The 25629-nt window shown below is 35.9% G+C and overlaps 1 protein-coding gene across 4 annotated transcripts in view; it reads left to right on the top strand.

Annotated features, from left to right (window-relative positions):
• LOC117426272 (pre-mRNA-splicing factor CWC22 homolog) overlaps positions 1 to 23957 on the top strand; it is a 39934-nt gene extending 15977 nt beyond the window's left edge. For all 4 annotated transcript variants that reach the window (XM_059033623.1, XM_059033622.1, XM_034043689.3 and 1 more), the window contains exons 8-21: positions 1293 to 1461; positions 1554 to 1607; positions 1934 to 2069; positions 2145 to 2351; positions 3044 to 3106; positions 3441 to 3539; positions 3799 to 3883; positions 12541 to 12601; positions 18123 to 18200; positions 18528 to 18680; positions 18898 to 19025; positions 19240 to 19341; positions 19449 to 19654; positions 22989 to 23957. In XM_059033623.1, the coding sequence (XP_058889606.1) occupies positions 1293 to 1461; positions 1554 to 1607; positions 1934 to 2069; positions 2145 to 2351; positions 3044 to 3106; positions 3441 to 3539; positions 3799 to 3883; positions 12541 to 12601; positions 18123 to 18200; positions 18528 to 18680; positions 18898 to 19025; positions 19240 to 19341; positions 19449 to 19654; positions 22989 to 23584 (2137 nt within the window). In that variant the 3' untranslated portion in view covers positions 23585 to 23957. The remainder of the gene's footprint in view (positions 1 to 1292; positions 1462 to 1553; positions 1608 to 1933; positions 2070 to 2144; positions 2352 to 3043; positions 3107 to 3440; positions 3540 to 3798; positions 3884 to 12540; positions 12602 to 18122; positions 18201 to 18527; positions 18681 to 18897; positions 19026 to 19239; positions 19342 to 19448; positions 19655 to 22988) is intronic.
• Positions 23958 to 25629: the final 1672 nt, after the last annotated feature.

The following is a 25629-nucleotide window of genomic DNA, read 5'->3' as shown; positions in this document are numbered from 1 at the left end:
GGCCAACCAAGAGCACTTGGTAACTATAGGTTTATTTTTTATTAATCAAGAATCCTTTCTGAGTGGGTTGCAGGGGTCTTTTCACATTTGGTTCTCTCTTGCAATTTATCGAAGAGAGTTTTAGTCAAGTGGAAGAAACCGAGTTCATCTGTTTTCTCCAAACTTACCATTTGGAAGTGAACTCATTTGACTGGTTCATTTTTGTATTTTTATGATCTGTGAGCTTGTGTATTTCACATCCAATTTCTGAAATAAACTGATTTGCAGAATAACAAGAAATTAATGTTTCAAACACTAACTTACCTCTTTCAGTAACTTTACCCTTTCTTCTGCTATATATTACTTCGGTACTGTCGATTTCATGCTTTCTTTATATTAATCAGGCTCTGAATACTTTTGAGTATTCTTGGAAATGAAAAAAGGACATTGTCCTTGCATTTACTTTATATATAAAAAAAAAAAAGTTGTAGGGAGTTTTAGGATATAGGACACTGATAGCAAGACCAATGGTGATTGTGACTGCCATTTTAATGTTCTCCTTCTTTACCTATCTCCTCTTTTTCCCTGTTCTGGCTTTTACTTTTCTGTACCAGATCAGTCATTTCAAAATGCAGGATTCATGCTGATGCATTGCTGTTTCTGTACTCCTCTTTAAAATAAGTAAATAAATACTTACAAAAAACTACAGCAACTTGTTAGCTTGTGTGTTTTGGGAATCTAAATTATTTGTTTTTAATTTAAAATTTATATTTTTACGTGCTACAAGACTAATGCATTTTTTATGTAATTCTGTGGCTGTGTAGTTGAGTTAAATGGAGGATAATACATGTACGTTCATTGTTTTAAAGATAAAGTGCATAACTTATATTATGGAGTTTTATATCGATGCAACCATCTTTTGCTGCTTTCTTCTATTTCATTGCCAGTGTGGTTTCATAGAAAATATCCACTTCATTATGTTAAACATTGTTGTAGTACTATCATAGTGAGAGTGGTTTGATTGTCTGGTCGACCCCAGACCCCAGTTGCTTACAGTTTTTATTACAGGCCTATATTTGAAAGTGTGAAATTAATATTTAGAATTGCATATGAATATAATAAAGCTGCAGTTAAATGAAGAAGGATAAGGAATTTAACTGAAAATAGAAAAACACAACTTATTTTTTTGACTGCTGAAACACCAAGCAACCGTTTTATAAATTAGCAGGCACTGTTTACTCTCGCACAGGTGCGAAAGGGTTAAATATGAATGTCCTTTTTTTTCTCACACAATCATTGTTCATTTTTTTCAGAGGTCAGCTGGCCAGGTCAGTCTTGCAGGCACAGAATGCCTCTCCAATATTCACACATGTGTATGCGGCAGTTGTAGCAATTATTAATTCAAAGTTTCCGCAGATTGGAGAGCTAATGCTCAAAAGATTAATTCTCAATTTCCGAAAGGGATATAGAAGAAATGATAAGGTGAGTAAAATATCATTCTTTATGCATGGCTAAAAATACCTGCTCCTTTTTTGTTTTCAATTCTATTAGTATATACTTTGTTTTTGTTTCAGCAACTTTGCTTGGCAGCATCCAAATTTGTGGCCCACCTCGTTAATCAGAATGTGGTAAGTGCTTTATTGATGCAGTGTAATTTCTTAATGTTCTTGGCATAGTACCATTACAATAAAATGCCTGGGCATACTAATAGGGATTAAACTGTTTACCTACAAGGCTGCAAAGGACCTAGGGGTTTTGGTGATTGCAGCAAAGGGTTGTCTGAAGAATTTTGACCTGAACCTTTTTTTTTTTTTTTGTCCTTGTGGAATGTGCTGTCTACAATAGCTTCCTGGTAAGCACACACAGTGGAGGTGTGTAAATCATGTGGATGTTTAGTTACTATTGTGCGGTTTGAGCTGTGTGAATAAAATAAATGTTTCTAATTTCTGTAAAGGCCCATGAAGTTCTCTGCTTGGAAATGCTCACTCTCCTCTTAGAGCGGCCTAACGATGACAGCGTGGAAGTAGCGATCAGTTTTCTGAAAGAGTGTGGGCTCAAACTGACTGAAGTGTCCCCTCGTGGTATTAATGGTGAGTGCAATAGAGCACTGCTTTGATAAAACTGGTAAGCCTTACTCCCAGTTTAACTGTTTCTTTGTGTTGCAGCTATATTTGAACGCTTACGCAACATTCTTCATGAATCTGAGATTGACAAGCGTGTCCAGTACATGATAGAAGTCATGTTTGCAATTCGCAAAGACGGCTTTAAGGATCATCCTATAATTCCTGAAGGCCTTGATCTGGTAGAAGAAGAGGATCAGTTTACTCATATGCTCCCTTTGGAAGATGAGTACAACCCAGAGGATGTGCTCAGTAAGTAGCTCAATAGTTCAAATTGAGAACTACATATATGTGTGCACATTTATTAGAGCACCTCAAGATTATGTTAAATCTCCCTTATTTATTTATTTTGCACATGGTACAACAGTTGAGTTGTTGTACTTCTAAACACTACATTTTAGATTAACTTCATATTTTCATTGACCCCTGACTTAATATGGCACATTTAGGCAATTGTATTTTATGGTTCTGCTGGAGACTGCAAACTTTGAAATACTGCCTTCATATTTGGTACACAGCTGCATTTTTCAATTCTCTCAGCCAAGTTCTATTACTGGCGATACCTCCAGAAAGCTTTAGCAATATATACTTCTGCTTTACAATCACTTGACTGGTTTCCCACAGATCAATTTTACTTCATGTTTACAAACCATTATCAGCATTAGCATTCCTCCTCTTACACAATGCTAACAATGGTGCTTTCAAGTTTTATAGTTGTTAGGGTTTCTTTTCAGCTTTTAATGACTACTATAATAATCTATGCAAAAGCACTTCTGGGTCCACTAAATGCCATTAACACATTTAGCATATTATGAAGAGTAATGTTTTTTTAATACTCTGCTTCTAAATGCATTTTGAGGGTAATTGCCTTTGAAAATTGCAACTGCTGTAAAATATATAATTGCAAAGAAATCGTATTTACAAAAAAATGTTTAACTTTGCAGATGTCTTCAAGATGGACCCTAATTTCTTGGAAAATGAAGAGAAGTATAAAACAATTAAAAAGGGTAAGCGCTATATATATATATATATATATATATATATATATATATATATATATATATATATATATATAAAGTAATTGTGCGATGAAGAGTTAAATCAAGATCATTTTATAAAGTTTTGTTGCAGTTAATCAAGATCAGTACCCACTGAGAATGTAGCTATCTACATTTTATAGAAACATTACAGTTCTGGATTTCTCTTCTATATCACACACAAGTAGTATTTTAATGATGTGTATAAATACACATTGTGTTGGGAAGCTTTGATTTTTGAAAAGCTGTTTTTGTTTTGTGGTAATAATGTACTGTATGCCTATATTGTAATCCTGCTGTTTAGATATCCTTGATGAAGGCAGCAGTGACTCTGGGTCTGGGGATGATGCAGACGGCAGTGATGAAGATGATGACGAGGAGGAAGTGAATGAAGAGGATGAAGGTATTTCTATTTATAAAGTAAATGGTTTAAGGTGCTTTTATATTTATTTGGCTACCAAGTTTGGCAACCTTTGCATTTAATTTAAATAATAACTAACTGTAGATTATAATTTTGGAGCTGAATTTACAGAAATATAATCAACAATTTAGCAAACAAATAATTACATGGGGGGGGGGGGATATAAAGCATGATTTGCATAACTTGTAAAATGTGACTGATATGCTTTACTGTAGAATTGACTTTCTTTCCATTAATTTAGAACAAGAGAAAGTTACCATTCATGACAAGACTGAGGTGAACTTGGTTGCCTTTCGACGTACCATCTATCTTGCTATTCAGTCAAGGTCAGCAGTACTTTGTATTTATGTGGTTCTTTAGAGTATGTGATATTATATATATATATATATATATATATATTAGACACACACACACACACACACCGTATTACATCGATTTCATGCTGCCCTCGAATTAACGCCTCACTCAGATATCAGCTTTTTAATAGACACCGCCCTCGAATAAACGCCGCTCTCAATAAAGAAACATAAAGGTATTTTTTTTCTACCCCTGCTCAAAAAAACGCGCAACTCTGCCTATGTACATGACACCCCCGAAGACTGCAACCTCAATCCAGCATGTAATACAAACGAATGTACACCCACCTTAGTAAGCAAATGTTATTTTATAGTACAGTCCCGACAGACAACCCAAGATGAACTACTTACAGCACAGCAGTCCTTCGCGTCCCTTTTTTCCAGCAGAGTTCAGTGCCAACACAGCAGGGGATAAAACAAGGGCTGTCTGTTTAATCGTCGTCAGCTTGGATGGTGAAAACTTAAACTTAAGCAGGTCAATTACAGTGAGAAAAAAAAAATAACTGAGTAGGATATATTTTAGTTTTAACAGAAATCAAACCGATATTCAGAGGTAATATTTTATAAATCTCTCCTCTTTGTCCCGCCCCATAGCAACCAATACACACTACTGATTCGCTGGTACAGTACTCCCCTGACCTCCCAACTCCCACCTAATAGGCTCTCGTTAACTGTCAGTAAATGTACTGTATTCAAGCCCCAAAAACACACAAGAGTATAGTGCTGCAGATCGGAGCCTCTCATGGCGGCGTTTCTAAAATGCCTTAACCCTTTGCGTTCCATTTTTATGCAGCTTGTCTCAGGCGCGTCAGGTCCAATTTATTTTCACACGTACAGTTTTTTTTTACAGTAAAGCTGGTTTAAAAGGCACTGTATATCAAAAGGACGCTCAATACTGCATCTCCAGCCCTGCCCCACCCCTTGTTCGCTGTATTTCACATACCTCTTCATAGTCATGCATACTGATAAATCATCTCCTGATCACTCGTTTTATCAAACTCTTCAATAATGTGATCCAAGTCGTTATTTTATTACTGTAACATATCAAAAAGCTCTTTGAGTGCCAGATGCGGAAGCAGCTATCTTGTTGTTTTATGGCCGTCTCTGTGGTGCCGGAGCTATGTGTATTGCTCAGATCCGCCACTTTTTTTTTATTCGGCTTCTCTCTGCCCCTGTCGATCTCACTTGGCCATTGAATAGTTTTCTCTGCTTTTTCCAGAGAAATAACGACTAGAGACCTGTGCTTTACGTCTTTTTGATGGACAGGAAATGGAAAATTGTAATGTTGGACCTGGTCCGACATAGGACCGCAAAGGGTTAAGTCATTTAACCCTTTGCAGTCCAATGTCAGACCTGGTCCGACATTGCAATTTTCCCTTTCCGGTCCAATGTCGGACTCTGTCCTCAGACGCAAAAAACAGGTCTCTAGTCGTTTTTTCTCTGGAAAAAGCTGAGAAAACCATTCAATGGCCGAGTGAGACCGAGAGAAGCCAAAAAAAAAAAAAGGGCGTATCTCATGAATACTGATAGCCCCGACACCACATAGATAACACAGACATAAACAAACAAGATAGCTGCTTCCGCATTCAGCGCTTAAAGAACATCACAGACATTTGCAGAGCTTTTTTAGATGTTATAGTAATAAAATAACGACTTGGATCGCATTATTGAGGAGTTTGATGATAAAACAAGTGATCAGGAGATGATTTATCGGTATGTACTATTATTAAGGTATTTGAAAAATATATCGAACAAGTGGTGGGGTAGGGCTGGAGATGCAGTACTGAGTGTCCTGTTGATATGCAGTGCCTTTAAACCTGTTTTACTGTGAAAAAAATACTTTTAAACAGCGCGTCTAAAATAAACTGCGCGTGTGAAAATAAATTGGACCTGACGGTTTCAGATCAGGCCAATATCTTTTGGTATGCTATGGAATCAATTTTACCATGTTTTGGAACTAAATTTTCTGTGCCATTAGAGGAAAAACAGCCCCATAGAAGGATATTACCACCTCCATCCTTGACAGTAGATATGGTGTTCTTTTCTTTTGTACGCCTCATCAGACTTTTTCCAAACGTAACGACTATCAGCGTAACCAAATAGCTCGATTTTTTGTGTCATCACTACACAAAACCTTTGACCAGAACTCATATCTATCACTCAAATGCTGTTTTGCAAACTTTAAGCAATTGTCCTTGTGACGTTTTCCTAAGAGCGGCTTTTTCCTTGGTCTGCGACCATTGAGACCTTCACCATGCAATACTCAGCCTATGGTTGAAATGGAAACCCCAGTCCCACTTGCAGCCAATTCACTTTGAATATCAAAACGTTGTGACAGTACCATGAGTACTACTTGATAATAGAAACAATACTTGAAATTGGAATTAGAAATCTTCTTGTATCCTTCTCCAGCTTTATGACAATAAATAATTTCTGCTTTCTGCCTGTCTTCAGATAGCTGTTTACTTTTTCCCATATTGACTTATTGGTATTGGCAGCAATCCTCCTATGCCTAACCTTTTTATACGCTCTAAAAATCTTCACCTACAATCCAGCATTTTCTAGATTTTTCTAGAATTAGGTTCTGCATTATCATATTGAAATCTCTAGCACCTTGTAGACAATACTATCATAGCATCAAAGAGTATGAATACTTTTGAATTAAGTGTTAGAAGTTTTGCAAAAATATTGCTGAAATAAATAATTGTAGACATATATTTCTTTAACTTTTTTTTCCCTCATCCACAAAAGCAAAACTTTTGCTAAAAAAGTTTTTTCCTAAACAGAAATTTCTAGAAATTATAAATTTCGATTGGGGTATGTAAACTTTTTGACTACAACTGTGTGTGTGTGTCTGTGTCTATATATATATATATATATATATATATATATATATATATATATATATATCCATCCATCCATCCATATCCTTAAATCAAATAAGACGGATAAGAAATAATATCCATCACCATCACAAAATGTTTTGCTAAGATGTCTTTTTAACATTTAACTCCTGTGATGTAAATGCTCATTGGGTTGTCTGTTGTGGTCTTGGTTTGCTCTGTTGCTGGAAACTACAATTTACCATTATTTCCGGGACCTAAAGTCCGAGTAGTGCTTAAAATGAGTCTGAAAATTGGGTCAGTTCCAGGATGGTTTGCAGACTAGTAAGACCCAGTTAGATTATAACTAGGGGTCTACTTAAATCGCGGTAAATTTACGTATTTTTCACGGGTATGTTGCGGAATAAAATTAGGATTTCTCGGACATGTTTAAACATTAAATAAACCTAAGTAGACAGTATTTCAGAACACTATGAAGCCTACAAATAGTGGTACTTGCTTCCTTACTAAAACAGAGTGCTGGCATTTGTTAAAAGCAAGTATGCAGCATCCCCTTGCAGTTGACTTGCCCATACATTGAGACTGCACGTCTGCATCCACTGAATTGGTTGGAAGTTAAGGCAAAGCTTTGCCAAGTTATACAGATGTAGAAATCGATTAGAAACACCCCAAAAACTCGGTTACACAAGGGTATCTGGCATACTTTAATGAAGTCAATGTATGCATCACGTTCGTTGTCATGTTATTTGTCCCATCCAATAATTTATTTTATTAGTACCGAGTCAAAACAAAGAAGACGCGGCTATTCTGGTCTAAAATTCCAACTGTAAGCAGCAGGTTGAAGCGAGGTGGCTGTGCTGGATCGTTTTAGTACTGATTTAACTTGCAGACAGGAATACTTTTTGTCTTGGCTGACTTTCCAGTTTGGTTTCTGAAAGCTGTTTATTTTACGTTCTGTTCAACAGCCTCTGTAGTAGCCTTTTGTTTAATGTGTGATTCTGAAGCTAAATAGCGATCAATCGTATTTTCTCCATTCAGATATGGAAAACAATTACCTCAGTCTGCATGTAGTTTATTTGGGAAATATCTTGAAACAATCATCAGCCGATGATCCATTTCTACTATTTTACCTCCAATGCTGAAAACTAGATTTTAGCAACCTAAATGAAAACAATGCAACTTTGTCCCGCCCCCTCCTGCACAGTACAGGTCACATAAAAGCAGTAAAGACGCACTGATAGGCTGATTTAAAACGTTGTCATTTGAATAGTAAACAAGAATGTTAACTGCTTTGGAGAATTTATTTTGTAAATGTTACTTGTGGACATTTTTTGTTTGTTTTTTACTTAAGTGCAGTGCACACGGGACGGTGAAGGAATAAAAATGGGCTATCTACAGAAGGAAGATACGTAGTTTGCGTCACTAGCGTTGTGCAGTAGTTCATTTAACAAGTTTTTTTTTTTTTCCTCTCCGTACTTTTTGTATGCATTGGCCCCTAAGAGGTGAATATCGCGGTGACCCCTCAATTTCACGATTTCCGCGAAATCGCGAATTAGGTAGGTCCCTAATTATAACAGCTGGGTGAAGGTGGTGTCAGCATACACTAGAAAATGAATGATGGGAGATGTAGTCCTGTGTGTGGTATTAACCTCTCTTCACAGGACATAGTTTGTCTCCAGAAACTTGAAGCTCCAAATTTAGCTCTGACAGGCACAATGTAGGCCAGCAATGCAAAGGAAAGTAAACTGAAAGTTATTTCTCTTGCCGTTGACTTCATTTTATCTGAAGCTACCTTTTTATCATTTAAGAAATAAATCAAAACTTAGGTTTATATAGTCTTATGGATGTAATTGTGTATCAAACACACCTATTAAATGTCAGACTTTCTAAAATATATCTATGCATGCCAGTTTTCAAATGCAGCTGTGTTGGGGTTATTGGAAAATATATGTGACTTGTTGGAATAGCCTATTACGAAATAAACATAAGGTTAATAATATCGTAAATGTGTCACCTCTTGGATTAACCTTTTGTTCTGTAACAATAGAAGTTTGCTATTGGTTTTACAAAGGAATGCTGCAAACTTAGCACACAAATGGCCTTGTGTTTTACAATTTCAATGAAAATATCAATGAAGCCAAAAGAATGAATCTAGGTTTTTTTTAAATTTATTTTTATTTTCACCCCTCTCTCCATGTAAGGTTCATTAGAATGAGCGGCAAAGGTTTCACTGCTTTTGGTTTTGCAGGTTTTTTGGGTTTTTTTTTTGAGACTGTATTGTATTTTGTAATGAGTCTCCTATTTTCTAAACTGTCCAAATATTAGACACACTTAATTAAATGACCAGTGGTCTGTTGATAATATGTACCCTTTATGTTAATCTTGCTTACAGTGGAAAGATGAAACACACTTGTATATCGACTTTCTCCAAATTGTAGAATGATAGCTTCTGTTAATTGTTCTAACTTTTTTTTTAAATGTGCTGTTTTACTAGATTCATAGATCATACTTGTCAGTGGCTGAACGCTAATTAATTAGACATATCACAGTACTCCACAGGCAATGCAGTTTAATGTCATCTAATCATTTCTTTTTTACCTGTGGGATTTAAGACTACAGTTCTTTTTGCCATTCTGCAGAACTATAAAAATATCTAAACTGCTTACAGTGGAAGTGCAGCAGATTTTGTGCCAACCTAGCATGGTATTACTTTCTTAGGGCCTCAGTTGTACATATTTAATAAATAGATTGCATTTGAATTTGCTAGAGAGCCCAGGGTATATAGTCAATAGATATACAGTGCCTTGCGAAAGTATTCGGCCCCCTTGAACTTTGCGACCTTTTGCCACATTTCAGGCTTCAAACATAAAGATATGAAACTGTAATTTTTTGTGAAGAATCAACAACAAGTGGGACACAATCATGAAGTGGAACGAAATTTATTGGATATTTCAAACTTTTTTAACAAATAAAAAACTGAAAAATTGGGCGTGCAAAATTATTCAGCCCCTTTACTTTCAGTGCAGCAAACTCTCTCCAGAAGTTCAGTGAGGATCTCTGAATGATCCAATGTTGACCTAAATGACTAATGATGATAAATAGAATCCAACTGTGTGTAATCAAGTCTCCGTATAAATGCACCTGCACTGTGATAGTCTCAGAGGTCCGTTCAAAGCGCAGAGAGCATCATGAAGAACAAGGAACACACCAGGCAGGTCCGAGATGCTGTTGTGGAGAAGTTTAAAGCCGGATTTGGATACAAAAAGATTTCCCAAGCTTTAAACATCCCAAGGAGCACTGTGCAAGCGATAATATTGAAATGGAAGGAGTATCAGACCACTGCAAATCTACCAAGACCTGGCCGTCCCTCTAAACTTTCAGCTCATACAAGGAGAAGACTGATCAGAGATGCAGCCAAGAGGCCCATGATCACTCTGGATGAACTGCAGAGATCTACAGCTGAGGTGGGAGACTCTGTCCATAGGACAACAATCAGTCATATACTGCACAAATCTGGCCTTTATGGAAGAGTGGCAAGAAGAAAGCCATTTCTTAAAGATATCCATAAAAAGTGTCGTTTACAGTTTGCCACAAGCCACCTGGGAGACATACCAAACATGTGGAAGAAGGTGCTCTGGTCAGATGAAACCAAAATCAAACTTTTTGGCAACAATGCAAAATGTTATGTTTGGCGTAAAAGCAACACAGTTCATCACCCTGAACACACCATCCCCACTGTCAAACATGGTGGTGGCAGCATCATGGTTTGGGCCTGCTTTTCTTCAGCAGGGACAGGGAAGATGGTTAAAATTGATGGGAAGATGGATGGAGCCAAATACAGGACCATTCTGGAAGAAAACCTGATGGAGTCTGCAAAAGACCTGAGACTGGGACGGAGATTTGTCTTCCAACAAGACAATGATCCAAAACATAAAGCAAAATCTACAATGGAATGGTTCACAAATAAACATATCCAGGTGTTAGAATGGCCAAGTCAAAGTCCAGACCTGAATCCAATCGAGAATCTGTGGAAAGAACTGAAAACTGCTGTTCACAAATGCTCTCCATCCAACCTCACTGAGCTCGAGCTGTTTTGCAAGGAGGAATGGGCAAAAATTTCAGTCTCTCGATGTGCAAAACTGATAGAGACATACCCCAAGCGACTTACAGCTGTAATCGCAGCAAAAGGTGGCGCTACAAAGTATTAACTTAAGGGGGCTGAATAATTTTGCACGCCCAATTTTTCAGTTTTTTATTTGTTAAAAAAGTTTGAAATATCCAATAAATTTCGTTCCACTTCATGATTGTGTCCCACTTGTTGTTGATTCTTCACAAAAAATTACAGTTTCATATCTTTATGTTTGAAGCCTGAAATGTGGCAAAAGGTCGCAAAGTTCAAGGGGGCCGAATACTTTCGCAAGGCACTGTATGTGGTTTGTGAACAAACTGTTCTATTCATAACCAAATCAAATGTGTTACATTTTGTGCTGTGATTTAAAGGGAAAGCTTCAAATTGCTATGATAAAAAAAAAAATCATTTTTTTACATCGATCTATACTAAAAATGTGTAAACAAACATCCTCAAAAGATGCAGGTTTCCACTTCACATATTATTATTTCTGTTATTATTAATCTGAAGATGGGTTTGCATTACATTCAACTCCATTGAAGTCACTGCATACAGTTGGTGCACAGTGTACTGAGGTTGCGCATTATTTTGACTTTTTTTAATATGCACAGTGAGCTGTGGTATGTGTTAACAATGAGGTGTGGTATGTTTGCAAAAAAGTTAGCGTAAGCTGCTAAGTTTACTGTGTACTTTGTAAACTTACATCGCAGTGATGAACAGAGAGGGGAAGTATTTTCATAGGTGTGTTGTGGAAGTGCTAAATATCTTTGTAATAGGAACTATGTAACGCTTCAAGATTCATTTGAAGCTGGTCAATTTGGGTCATTAATAGTATGTTTGTTCAATAATTCAGTCCATTCCAGTCCAAAGCTCTGGACTGGTTTGCAAGAGCCAGTAATATCTATCACACTACTGAAGCAATACGCGATCAACACTCATTGAAACCATGTGATTGTTATTCACTTATTTTACAATTCACAAAAAACTTGACCATCAGGCATTATTTAAGTACAGTGAAAAGGTTATAAGCGAGTACCACTGATCTATGTTGTGATCACCAATTCTCTCACAACTAACAGATCTATAGATGCTGTGTGTTTAAATATTTTCACCTGAAGTACCTAATAAAACAATGTTACTGTATAATTCATATATACAACTTCCTATTGGGAACATTAAAATTTAAGATTTAAAGAGAGATTTATTTTGACACAGTTTTTTTTTTTGTATTTAACATACATACCGCTACAGCATGTACAATATTAACCTCAACTTAGTAAACCTGTATGTGTTTATAGTTTAGTTGTGCAGATTGAGATGATTATGGTGGGATTCAAAATTTACTCTAAATAAAAATAAATCCTTTCCCATAATTACATTAAGTACAGTATTCTATAAAATGTTAACTGGCACCTTCAACATTGACAATCTCAGAATTCCCACATGGTAATCAGGGACCAAAACAAGGGGCTTCCAGCTATTTGGTGTCTATATTTAAGTAACTATTTAGATATTTGCAGTATTGTTCTTTTTTCAAAAGGAGTTCATTAGCACTATTAGTTGTATAATTTCTACTTTATTGAGTAATATTACATTAAAATTACATAACTTAATAATTAAGACATGTTTAAAGTATTCCCTTTTTTTTTTTACAGCTTGGACTTTGAAGAATGTGCCCACAAATTGATAAAGATGGATTTTCCAGACAGCCAAACGGTATGTTTACTTCTCATAAAATGTAACCTATCAAAATAACCATGCTTGCATTCTATAAAGTTATCCAATATCCGCTCCTAAATATTGGTAGTAAAGCTCTCAATTACCTAATTGTTTAGGAGTGCAAGGTATTTTTAAATCAATATGTAGTAAGTTTTATTAAATCGAAAAAAGGTAACATATGACTGTTGAAAGTAACATGTTCTTAATCTTTACACATAAAGCCGAGAAGGAAAGTACACTGTTACTGTTGCACTGGTTATACCAGTGTGACTTGCAGGCTTAAATCAGAGGTCTGTCCAATGATCTATGTTTGTTCTGATATAGATAAGTAACCATGTTATATGGACCATCCTAATAATTTACACATTTTCTGCCATTTTACACACATCACACAAGTTCAATGCTCAGTATGGCTTTTCCCTAGTGTCTGTGTGGCAATGTTGTTTGGTTGCCCGATTTGAAATTGTTTAAACAGTGGTCCCTTAATAAGTAGTAGTTTATTCTTCCAAAATGTTTCCTTGCTATATTACATTTTTGTAAGCATTTCCCAGTGTTTCAAGTTCTCAGCAAATTGTAGAATTAGGTCTAAGAAAAAGGTTAGACATTCAAAGCCAATTTACCAAAGTCATGTCTCTGCAAGATTCAATCACAAGGTGAAATTCAAGAATATAATTCTGTATTTTAAGGTTTTATCAAGCTTTCCTATCTTCTGTAATAATAAACCACAATATAAAAATAATTATAAAGCTATAATGTTGGATTTACCACCTGCAATCAAGTCCCATTTACAGTCACTTATTCCCTGAATGTAATATTTAAAAAGGTTATAAGTTTGTAACAAGTACGTTAGTGATTTTATTGCACACGTATATATTTTGAGGTTTAAGAGTATACAATACTGTACTGTTTACAAACTTCAAGATGTATTTTAAAGTTTTAAATAAAGTAAAATGTATGGCAGACTATTCAGGATTTGGTAAAGTGTATATCTTCAAGGGAAAATGGTGTCATACAACTATTTCCTTTGTCTTCATTTAACTTCAAGTCTAAGATTAGATCACAAAATCAAAAAACACCAGTGAACATACTGGCTTCAGTTGTTTGTTATTTACTGTACCTATTTTTTTATTTTTTTTTACCCATACCCAGGGACAAACTAGAACATTTGTTACTTGCATATCCGTTGGTTTCAGTTTGCATGTCTTGAAGGCTATTCAAAGAAGTCACTTCACAGACATGAAATGGACCAATTCAAATTGGCTTTAGGCTTTCGGTTGGGCTAGAACAGCTCTCAAGCAACCACACATTAACATGTCTTAATACTGTATAGTTACGGAGTGAAGTTCTCTGAAAAAAAAAAAAAAGTCTACCTTTTTTACGTGTGCATGTGGTGGATGTAGGTCAAGGGGACTCACTTTTCTTGATACTGATGGATCTCATTGTTTACTTACTGGCATTCCAGGGATGTATGTCACTGACATACTTTATTATGTCCGCAGTAAAATAATGGTTCACGACAGTGATAGAAGTGATACACACAGTACATTTTGAGATTGAAGAACTGACAGTCTGGTTGGGTCCCTGTCAGAAAAGTAGAGTTAATATTCTCATAAATATGTATCTGAGAGTGGCTTAACACACTGACATTGTGATATATTAAGCAGCTTGGTACAGGTAAACAAAAAACCTAAAAACTAATGCTAAAACCAAGTTTTTTTCTGTTTTTTTTTTTTGGTAAGTGTAATTAGAAGGTACCCATTTGTCAGTGTCTTGGGTTCCCATAATCAACACATGAAAATTACAGCCTTCAGTCACAATTCATACAATCCACAATGGATAATATTTTTGTAATTGCATTTGGGCTTAAGAGAAAGCAATTTAATGTGTTTAGCAAGAAATGCTGACTTAGGTTGTGGTATCACAGTTATTTTATTCTTGATTTCTTTCTTTGTTGTAAATATTAACCCATATTTACAGATCTGCTGAGGTGTGGTTTACGAAGTAATGTAGCATCACTAATAGCTTTTTAGATAGAAAATTACACTCAATGTGGCATAGTTATTTATGGATGTTATTGGGGTCAGTAATAAAGTGAATATGTCAGGAAATAATTAATATTGCATCACTTAGCTACACAACTTCTTATTCCAAGCCCATCTGTTGCTTTGCATTGTCTGCCAGATCATGTTTAATAGAAGCAATTCAGACAATATCATTTGGAAACAAAAGTGATACACAACATTGTTGTTATACACGTTTATATATGTGGGTATACACATTTTAATCTGCTGCCAATAACACATAATAGCCAATATATAACATGATAAATTTATTATGTACATATTGTTACTACTACTTATTGGTGTTTCCACTTGACAGTTAAAGGGTTGGTGTTTGCTTCTGTTTGAGAAGGAAAACAAAAACATTCAAGCTGTTAAAACCATTATTATGCCTGGTTGGGCATGCATATCTGTGGCGACTGGGGTTTAATGGAGATATCTGTGTGTATTTTGCAAGCATAAGTCCTTGATGGTATTAGAATCTATAGGTGTATGGAGTCTGTCTGTCCCTCATATTTTAATATTTTATGTACAGGGGTTCACATAACTGGTACGCTTGCAAACCAATAAAGAAAAATGCTGACTTCCATCTTTAAGAAGCAAAGGTGTTGGTACATTTTTAACAGGATAGCATTTTTCCTAAAGGCAATGAAGGTGCTCACTCTTGCAATGTGAGCCATACCTGCCTAACCTCTGGATTTTTTCCCCAGAGACAGGGTCTCCGAGCTCTGTCAACGACCTCCAGGAGGGTTCCAATTTAACTACAGTCCCTCCCTGCTAGCGCTATCATTGGCAATTTCAAGTTTTTATTTAAAAATGGAGAGTGATAGGTGAAACCGCTCCCAATTCATAAGATCAATAATTTTCTTTTAATGTGCACTTGAAACAACCAATGATAGCAGGGATCTCTATTAAGCTGTCAATTCAGAGAAGAGGGATGCAGTTACAGGGAGTGGCAAACTGAGCGGTGGTGAGAGGAGGTGTGTCTGTTTGAAAACTGTTACATTTAAATGTGAGTTTTAACCCTTTGCTGCCTAAGCAGAATGCCCATATATGGGGATGAATATGACCACTTTGTGTTTTAGCACTTGTAGTTTGGCAACCTTAACTCAGAAATTAAAACCCAATATACCTACAGAAAGGCATTGAGTAGCTGTTTCCAATTATATAATATATTTTGTTGTGGAATGTATTTTTTTTTTCATATAAGCCACACCTCCCAAAAAATAATAGAAACATTTATAATATTTTTAAAAACTGCCAATTTCGATCTCTTTCCAAGTTATATAGAAATTATTTTCCAAGGATTTCAAGTCAGAAATGAAATATCTTGTACAGTTGCAGAGCTACACAAGGTTTTACAATGCATGGTATTTTACAAAAAACAACCTCCAAAATGGCAAATGCAGACCAGCTCTAAGACTATCCAAAAACTGAGACTGGAGACATTATGACCCTGTTTGTGATAACAAAAAAGTATATTTATTTCTGAGTATAGAGGTCACAAAAATAAGATGGAAATACCACTCAAGATGTAGAGTAATTCTATTTTCTTTTTTTTGTCTTCGACAGAACTTTGATAGCAAGATTTTTATTTTCAAAAGTAGAATAAATAAATCACACACAGAAACAAAGAAGATGCAACATCGACAATGGACAATTGCAAAGCATACAACATGGTTTATTTAGATTTCCAGAAAACTTTTTACAAAGTCCTGCGTAAAAGATTAATTCTCAAACTGAACGCATGCACATGGATTACGGAGTGGTTAACATGTAGAAAACAGAAAGTACTGATTAGAGGAGAAACCTCAAAATGGAGCGAGGTAACCAGTGGAGTACCACAGGGATCAGAATTAGGTCCTCTGCTATTCCTAATCTACATTAATGATTTAGATTCTGGTATAGTAAGCAAACTTGTTAAATTTGCAGACGACACAAAAATAGGTGTAGTGGCAAACACTGTTGCAGCAGCAAAGGTCATTCAAAATGATCTAGACAGCATTCAGAACTGGGCAGACAAATGACATTTAATACAGAAAAGTGTAAAGTATTGCATGCAGGCAATAAAAATTTGCATTATAAATATCATATGTGAGATACTGAAATTGAAGAAGGGAACTATGAAAAAGACCTAGGAGTTTATGTTGACTCAGAAATGTCTTCATCTAGACAATGTGGGGAAGCTATAAAAAAGGCCAACAAGATGCTCGGATATATTGTGAGAAGTGTTGAATTTAAATCAAGGGAAGTAATGTTAAAACTTTACAATGCATTAGTAAGACCTCACCTAGAATATTGTGTTCAGTTCTGGTCACCTTGTTACAAAAAGGATATTGCTGCTCTAGAAAGAGTGCAAAGAAGAGCAACCAGAATTATCCCGGGTTTAAAAGGCATGTCGTATGCAGACAGGCTAAAAGAATTGAATCTATTCAGTCTTGAACAAAGCAGACTACGCGGCGATCTGATTCAAACATTCAAAATCCTAAAAGGTATAGACAATGTCGACCCAGGGGACTTTTTTGACCTGAAAAAAGAAACAAGGACCAGGGGTCACAAATGGAGATTAGATAAAGGGCATTCAACACAGAGAATTGTGAGGGTCTGGAACCAACTCCCCAGTAATGTTGTTGAAGCTGACACCCTGGGATCCTTCAAGAAGCTGCTTGATGAGGTTCTTGGATCAATAAGCTACTAACAACCAAACGAGCAAGATGAGCTGAATGGCCTCCTCTTGTTTGTAAACTTTCTTATGTTCTTCTAGCTACTTGCTCAGTTTTCTATTTCTTTTTTGGTGTAGGAATTTGATCAAAACTAATAATTATCTACCTAGTGTATGTTTGTTTATTTTTAACATTGTTTTTTTAATGTAGCATTAATGTAGTGAACCATGGATCCCGCAGGCAGGGGTTTCTCACAGGCGGAGGTGGGATGCGAACCCGGGACCTCCCGCACTGAAGCATAGCTCCGATACCGCTGTACAAAAATGCCGGCTCCCTTGCAGGAGCAGATATCGGGCTTATGTCGTCACGTTTTAGATTGCATCACCTATCAGCCCTGACCCGTATCCCTGTGCATGCTACACTCTCCCCTACCAGCCTCAAGTCCGGCCTTGGACTTGCTCACCAGGCTACAATAAAAAGAATGGCAACAATAATACATTATGATAATGACTCATTTTCCCGCAGGATGAGATTAGACAGAATTAAATTCAATTGTGACAGAACGGGCCAGCTGACGCTGAGCAAGTTTGTGAACGGGTTGTAGATCAGATGTTCTGGTGCTGAGGGACACCGGCGGCAATAACGGGTGGGCTTACAGGCAACTTTTGCTGTAACTTTTGGGCACTGTGGCAATTGCCGCCAGTGCCGTTGGTTATTTTGTGCCCTGTTATTGTCAGTATCTTCAATGAATGTGTTACTTTTCAAGGCAAATACAATCTTGTTTTCTTTTTATAGAAAGAACTCTGCAATATGATACTAGACTGCTGTGCACAGCAAAGAACATATGAGAAATTCTTTGGCCTGCTTGCTGGGGTGAGTTGAGCTCTATTGATGTAATCAGATGTGAAAACCCTTTTTCTGTGCATATCACTCTTTTAATGGAAAGCTACATTTACAGAATCTTGATTGGCAATAGTGTAATGTATTTAGGTTTGGGCCAAAACATGTTTGTTTGTTTTTATTTATTTATTTATTTATTTATTTATTTATATATATAAATATATATAATTTGGCTACCAAGTTTGGCAACTTTTGCATTTAATTAAGTAATAAGTATCTGTAAATATAATATGTATTTATTTTTGTCTGCAATATCTTCATTTACATGCACCATTTAATGTTTTTTATTTTTTATTACAGCGTTTTTGTCTGTTAAAAAAAGACTACATGGAGAGTTTTGAAGCAATATTCAAAGAACAATATGAAACCATTCACCGACTTGAAACCAATAAATTACGAAACGTTGCCAGGATGTTTGCTCATCTGTTATATACAGATTCTATCCCTTGGAGTGTGCGTAAAACAAGTTTACTTTTTCATTATTTTTGTTTGTTGCATCCATCTAGAAAACAAGTGTTACATTGTAGTTGGACTGTCTTGAGTAAAGAATGTGTGTGCTATTTAATATAACAGTCCCAAAGTCTCAACAACTTTAATAAATTACAGTTTGATTAAGTGTTCATTTTCTTAAAAAAGGTACATGTTGAATGTTCTTTTTTATTATTATTAGGTCCTGGAATGTATACTAATAAGTGAAGATACCACTACATCATCCAGTAGAATCTTTGTGAAGATTTTGTTCCAGGAGCTTTGTGCTTACATGGGACTTCCAAAACTCAATGAAAGGCTTCAAGATGTGTAAGTTAGACAATACAAATATGTCAATTTCAGTGATTGTTTAAACCATAATTAAGAATTTTTAATATGAATATCAAATAACAATTTTAAAGCTAGAATGAGCAAAAGTATTGTGTTTACAAGATTCTTGTTTGTTTTATGGGGATAAAAAAAAAGTTGATAAGATCACTTCAATATCGTACAATAATTTTTTTTTTTTTTTTCTTTCTAAAAGGACATTACAGCCGTACTTTGAGGGACTATTTCCTCGAGATAATCCAAGGAACACAAGATTTGCCATCAATTTCTTTACCTCTATTGGTCTGGGAGGTCTAACGTAAGTACATTTAGATTTGGCCTGTTCTGAATATTTAACTTTTTAGTTTGTGGGACAAAATAAAAAAAAAAGTGCTTTTACTTTTTCTTTTACTTTACTTTTGACAGAGATGAGCTTCGAGAGCATTTAAAAAATGCTCCCAAAATGATCATGACGCAGAAGCAAGAAGTGGAATCGTCCGATTCATCATCCTCCTCGGATTCTGACTCTTCCTCCGATTCAGACAGCAGCAGCAGTGACAGCGATAGCAGCTCATCCAGCAACAGTGATTCTTCCTCTAGTACTAGCAGCAGTGAAAGCAGCAGCAGCTCAGGTACGGTAGCTAACTGTGTATATAACAAATAGCCAATACAGATCCTTACATAAATGTGTGGCGTGCACTTATTAGAAATGTACGTTAGACACACAGGCTCACTAATAATAACCATGAAAAAGAAAGTGTGCAGTATTTTGAGAGTCACGTTTCTGGAGGAAGGTAACATCAAACATCAGGTGCCTCCAACCTACTCTACATGGATTGGACATTTTTGGTGCAGAGATTCCTTGTATAGCCTATTATATTAGTGCTTCTGTTGCTATACAACACAAGTAGTTGACATGCGATCAGTTTTTTTTTTTTTTTTTTTTTTAACCCCCACACCCCAAAGCCAAGACAACTTGGAAGCACTGGAATGTTTTAGTAGGATATCACTCAGCTGAGCCAAATTATTTTAATTAAAGGATAATCCATAAACCAATAATGACAGTACATGAGTAAGAGTTATAGCAGTTCCTGTCCCTTTACTTTTACTAGGTAATCTGGGAAATACAGAGATTGAAAACTTTTACAATGACTCAACTATTCGATATAGGAGACCAATACATTCACAATATGCCTAATGTTGGATGACCAATACATTCATTGGTGTCTGTTTTGAATAATGAACTACAGTAATGTAACCCAACCTGAATGATCGCCATTCTAAATTAAAATAATGATGATAATTTGACAGGTATTATCATCTAGTGCAGTAGCGCATTGTGTTTCAAGAGCAGGTGTTAAGCACAGCAGCGCTTGTGCATGGTACATTTGCTTATTTGTTGTATCTGTTAAAAAATATATTAGATTTGTATTATGTATTTAACTGTAAAAAAGTATTCTTCCTTTTGATTGTATTTTTATATGTAGCATGGTTGCCTTGATGTGCTTGGCTTGCATTATATTGGATTTTTTTCAGTGGGTTTATGCCATTTTATAAACAATAGAAACTGTCGCTGGTGAGTTTCTCAGCATGGCCATTTATACATAATAACAGGAGTGATAATTACATTTTATCCACTGCAACGTAAAGCTAGTGTTGTGGCACTCCATACTTTTAACACAGGAAATGGTTGTTATGGAATTATGGAGTGTCATAAAGAAAATGACAGTATACACACAACTCAAGTTGTCGAGTGATTTGAAATGTTACGAGGGACGTTTAGGAAAGACACATAGTTAGTGTGCCAGAAAAGCATTGATTCAGCAATAAGCCAGATGGCTGTTACATGGAGAGCTGCACCTCTGCTGAACTGTTTGACAGGAGCTCTGGAGAGGGACTCCGATTAAGAAACCTTGGAACAAGATCTTGTTCTGCCCTAAATTAAGCAGTTAAGAAGTGCATTGGGGAGTTTTTGGGGGTTTATTACTGTTATATTTTGAGAGACATGCCTTATTTTAAACATATTTTTTTGATTATTTGTTTTTATGTGCACATATGTATATGTATTTTGCAAAATAATGGTTTTACTTTATTTGGTGAAAATTGTAAAATACCAAGCCCTATAATTAAAAAAGGACCCCCTTAGGAAAGGTCTAGGAATCCAGTACAGTGGATACAGTAGATGTACTTATAAAACAAAGTAAAGTATCTTCTTCAAAAGCTAATTCTGTATTGGAGTACAGGCTTCAAAGAAGCATGTGCAGTAAAAAAGGTCAGGTGGACAGTCCAATTGTTCCTTTATTGACTGCTGACATAGAAGGTCACTTTTAAAAGCAGCTATTTCAAACCTAATATTGACGTAGACTTAGTACTAATCATTATAAACTTGGCATTATAAACTAATATTGTACACAATGTAAACAGATTAGTGTGATGACCATCAATCTGTCTCAATGAATGCCATCATGTAATGACCATAAATCTACATAATGCTAATCTTCTTGCTTCAGCCAAGGTATCGTGGTTGCTTTGTGACACGTGGCAGCTCCTCTCTGTTGTGGAGCATTAAGGGATTAAAGTAGACAAGGATGTATTGATTAATTTAATATGAGTAAGTAGTGGCAACTCCAGAGAGCAATGAAAGATTAGTTTAATTTTTTGCTCCAGATAGATGTCTTGTATAAAATACTTTTGAAATGAGAGCATTTTGTCCTTTTTTTTTTTTTTCTGTTCCCCCCGCCCTATTTTTTCCACATAATACACATTCAAGACCATATACCATCAGCCAAAGAAAATGTCTGATTCACAAAGATTACTTTATTGTGCTAAAATTGTTGGGGAAAAATCAGCTGACAAATTCTACCGCAGGCAATTTTCAAAGGTGGGAAGACAGTCAAACCAGGAGTGCGTTCAATAGACAAAGGGGTCCCAGGGCATTACGTAGCGCTTGCTATTGAATGACCTGCACACAGAGAGCACTACCTAACAGTAGCGAGTCAAGCTCAGACCTGCCTCGATGGAGGTCCAAAATGGCTGACCTGCATTATCAATTTTTTTCAAATATGGATTTGTATGACCAACACATGTGTGATGAGTAATATTTTGTTGTCATTTTGGCTTTTTATTAGAAAACTATTTATAACTTGACAAATCTGACTTGCGCCTCACGATGATAAACCCCAAAAAAGTGTCAGTAACTTTACATTACAAAAATACAGTAGTAGTAATTACATTAAAAAAATACAAAAATTTCAAAACTCACTTAAAGCAGCTGTTTTGATGCACAGCAATGTATTGCCTGCTATTGTAAAACTTCTCGCTCCTACAGACCGTTCAATAACTGCTAACGTGTTACGGGGCCATAAGAGAGTGCTTTGCTATTGAATGCACCCCAGGTCAATTGTGACCATTACCTATACATTGCCCCATCAGACAAACGCATAAGATATACAAATAAATATGGCAGTCTGGCTATATGGTGTGATATCAATCTTGTTTAATATAAAAAATATATATTAAAATCAAGTAATCTGTGTAATAATTTACTACAGTGTGAAGCAAGGCTCAGTAAACTACATTTATGCTTTCTGTCCATCCTTCATGCTCTGTGTGTCACAATTTAAGAAAAGTCATGGGGGCCATTGTCACACAGGTAAATTAAGTGACATATAGGGATGGTGGGAAACAATTGAGGTTAAGGTCATGAAATACCAGGCTTACCCTTCATTTTTTTTTTTTTTTTTTTTTTTTTTTTTAAAAGGTGTAGAACCAATATGTATACATTTTGTACAGTTAATTTGGTACAAAAAAATAGGCATGTCTTTCTTAACCTCTGTAATTTCATTTTGTGAACAGTGTTGCTTTCTATGTTAAGGGTGTTTTAATACACTGTTTTAACGCTGCATTAAGGATATTTCATACTGCAAATATTATTTGTAATGATGTTAGTGTCTTGTGCCTTCACAGATTCAGATTCAAAACACAGGAAAAAATCAAGCAAGAAGAAAGACAAAGGACCTAAAAAGTCTACCAGTAAAAAAAGATCTTCAGAAAAAGTGCCACCCAGCAAGAAACAGGCTAGTAGGCACAGTGACAACAATGAAGAACAAGAGAAGTCCTCCCATAAACACAGCAGCAAAGCCCAAAGACAAAAGGATCGTCCAGAGCATACCTCGACACATGACAGAGAGGATCACAGGCGCAGTAACAAGGACCCTGACCGTCAGCGAAACCAAGATTTTGAGGACAAGCGCTGTGACTCTCGGAAAGACAAAGAGAACATTAAAAATAACCCCCACTCTGAAAATGACAGAGACAGATACCGGAGCCGGGAGGAGAAGTACAGTAGCAGGGGAGAAGAGAGGTCAAAGTCAAAAGAGAGGGGCCGCAAGGAGACAAACCCAAGAGCAGGTAGCGAGGATGGCTACGAGGATGGCTACAAGAATGGCGATGGAAGACGAGCAGAAAAATCTGACAAGGAGAGTAGACACTCTGATAGATCTAGGGACAACAGAAGAACAGATGATAGGAGGAGGGAAAGTTCTCCACGAAGACGGAGATAGTGTAGAACACATTTATTTTTAACCATGCTAAAAAAATATGTATGTAAATTGAATGGCTGTTTGCAGTTCATTTAATAGTTGCAAAACAAATTCCTTTAAAATTCTGATTTTTTTTTTCCTTGTTACACTTAATGGCTAACTTTTTGTAAACTGGGTAAAATGTGATGATTTTAAGAAACAAATCATATGATGGAGTCATATGATTAATTTTATAAAATCGAATGAAATTTGATGGTGTTTGATGGAGTATTCATTTTTTTATGGACCTGAATATTGATTCATGCTCTTTTTTTAAAGAGGTATTTTCAACCTCTTTAATTGCTGTCTTGTAAATGTTTTTTTGTTAAAAAATAAAATCTTGCAAATGTATAAACAGCTGTTGAACTGTTACGTGATGCAAATGTCTGTATGTCTGTAATTATAATAACGAATCTGTTCTTTTGAAATTCTTATTAGATATAAAGGATTTTGTCGGCATTTAGCTTGGGTGAGTTTTTAGTAAGTGACTTTTTAAAGAGTAGGCATTGTACATAATTCTTATTAAAGCTACATTGTTTTGTTCTTATATTAGATAAACTGTGCTTATATTAGATAAAGGGGCATTCAGAACAGAAAATAGGAGGCGCTTTTTTACACAGAATTGTGAGGGTCTGGAACCAACTCCCCAGTAATATTGTTGAAGCTGACACCCTGGGATCATTCAAGAAGCTGCTTGATGAGATTCTGGGATCAATAAGCTACTAACAACCAAACAAGCAAGATGGGCTGAATGGCCTCCTCTCGTTTGTAAACTTTCTTATGTTCTACACAGTAAATGCAAAAGGTTGTTAAATAAGCTGCCTGAAATACAATGTTGTTATTATTTGTTTATTTAGCAGGCGCTTTTATCCAAGGTGACTTACAGAGACTAGGGTGTGTGAAGTATGCGTCATCTGCAGAGTCATTTACAACAACATCTTACCCGAAAGACAGAGCACAAGGTTGTTCGATGACTTGCTTAAGGTCACACAGTGAGACAGTGAGCTGGGGACCTCCTGGTTACAAGCCCTTTTCCTTAACCACCGGACCACACAGCCTTTAGGGACAAGTCTTCTACTAAATCTCATTTTGTTTTCTATTGCAGGTACTCTTACCCAATTACTGAATGGCTGGAAAAATGTCAATTAAAAAGTTGCAAGGCAAAGATGTTCTTTTATTAGCCCAACTGATTTTTAATTGAATGGTCTACAGAAAAATTGATTCTCCACAACCCAGTATTCCACTTTTCTGAAAGACGTGCTACTCTGTGACATTTAAAACTTTTATATTTAGCCAAGCCTGATTAGCTTAATCTTTGCTTGTATAGCGACAATGTGCTTTATAATATGGTTGTTTATATTTTTTTGTTCATTAGAAAAAATAGTTAAAGCCCTTAGGCAACTACTTTTTTTTCTATTTTCCCTAACTGTAAGGCCACAAATACACAAGCACTTTTTTCTTGGCAGCTCAAATTGACAATAAAAATTGACCATGTGTTAGAAATGTTCTTTTGGCAACTGTTGCTAGAATAGACCTCTGCTGTATTTTCAGAAATGTAGTTGACAATTTGTGTGTGTTCAGCCAATGACATTGCACTTTCTAATCGCATGATTTCACACTCCATTTTACCAGATAGGAAGTAAATGCTACAGACAAGTGGACGCACAGTGAAAATGTTTGAGATTTTAGATGTGGGAAATAGAAAGACTGCAGTAAGAAAGAAGTCTAATATAAGGAAATATTCACAAATATTTGAGAACTTGCCAGCGGAGGTAAAAGACCAACTGAAAACCTGTTTGTGCTGGGAGAAGGAAAATATCTGAAGAGGAATCGGAGTGCAACAAATGATTTTCCAAAGTGCTTTTCTACATCAACGTCGGGCACCATCTTAAAATTGCTTAAAATAATTGTCAGTTTTCCAGTGTGCGTGTGGCACGTTTAACAACAATTCAGTGGTCAATTTTTTTGTTGTCAACGAGAATTGACAATAAAATATTGTTTATGTATCTCTGGTAAAAGAAACATGT

The sequence above is a fragment of the Acipenser ruthenus genome, chromosome 11 (genome assembly GCF_902713425.1).
Source record: "Acipenser ruthenus chromosome 11, fAciRut3.2 maternal haplotype, whole genome shotgun sequence".
NCBI lineage: Eukaryota > Metazoa > Chordata > Actinopteri > Acipenseriformes > Acipenseridae > Acipenser > Acipenser ruthenus.
The sequence above is the reverse complement of the archived record's forward strand: the minus strand, read 5'-3'. Positions and strand labels throughout refer to the sequence as shown.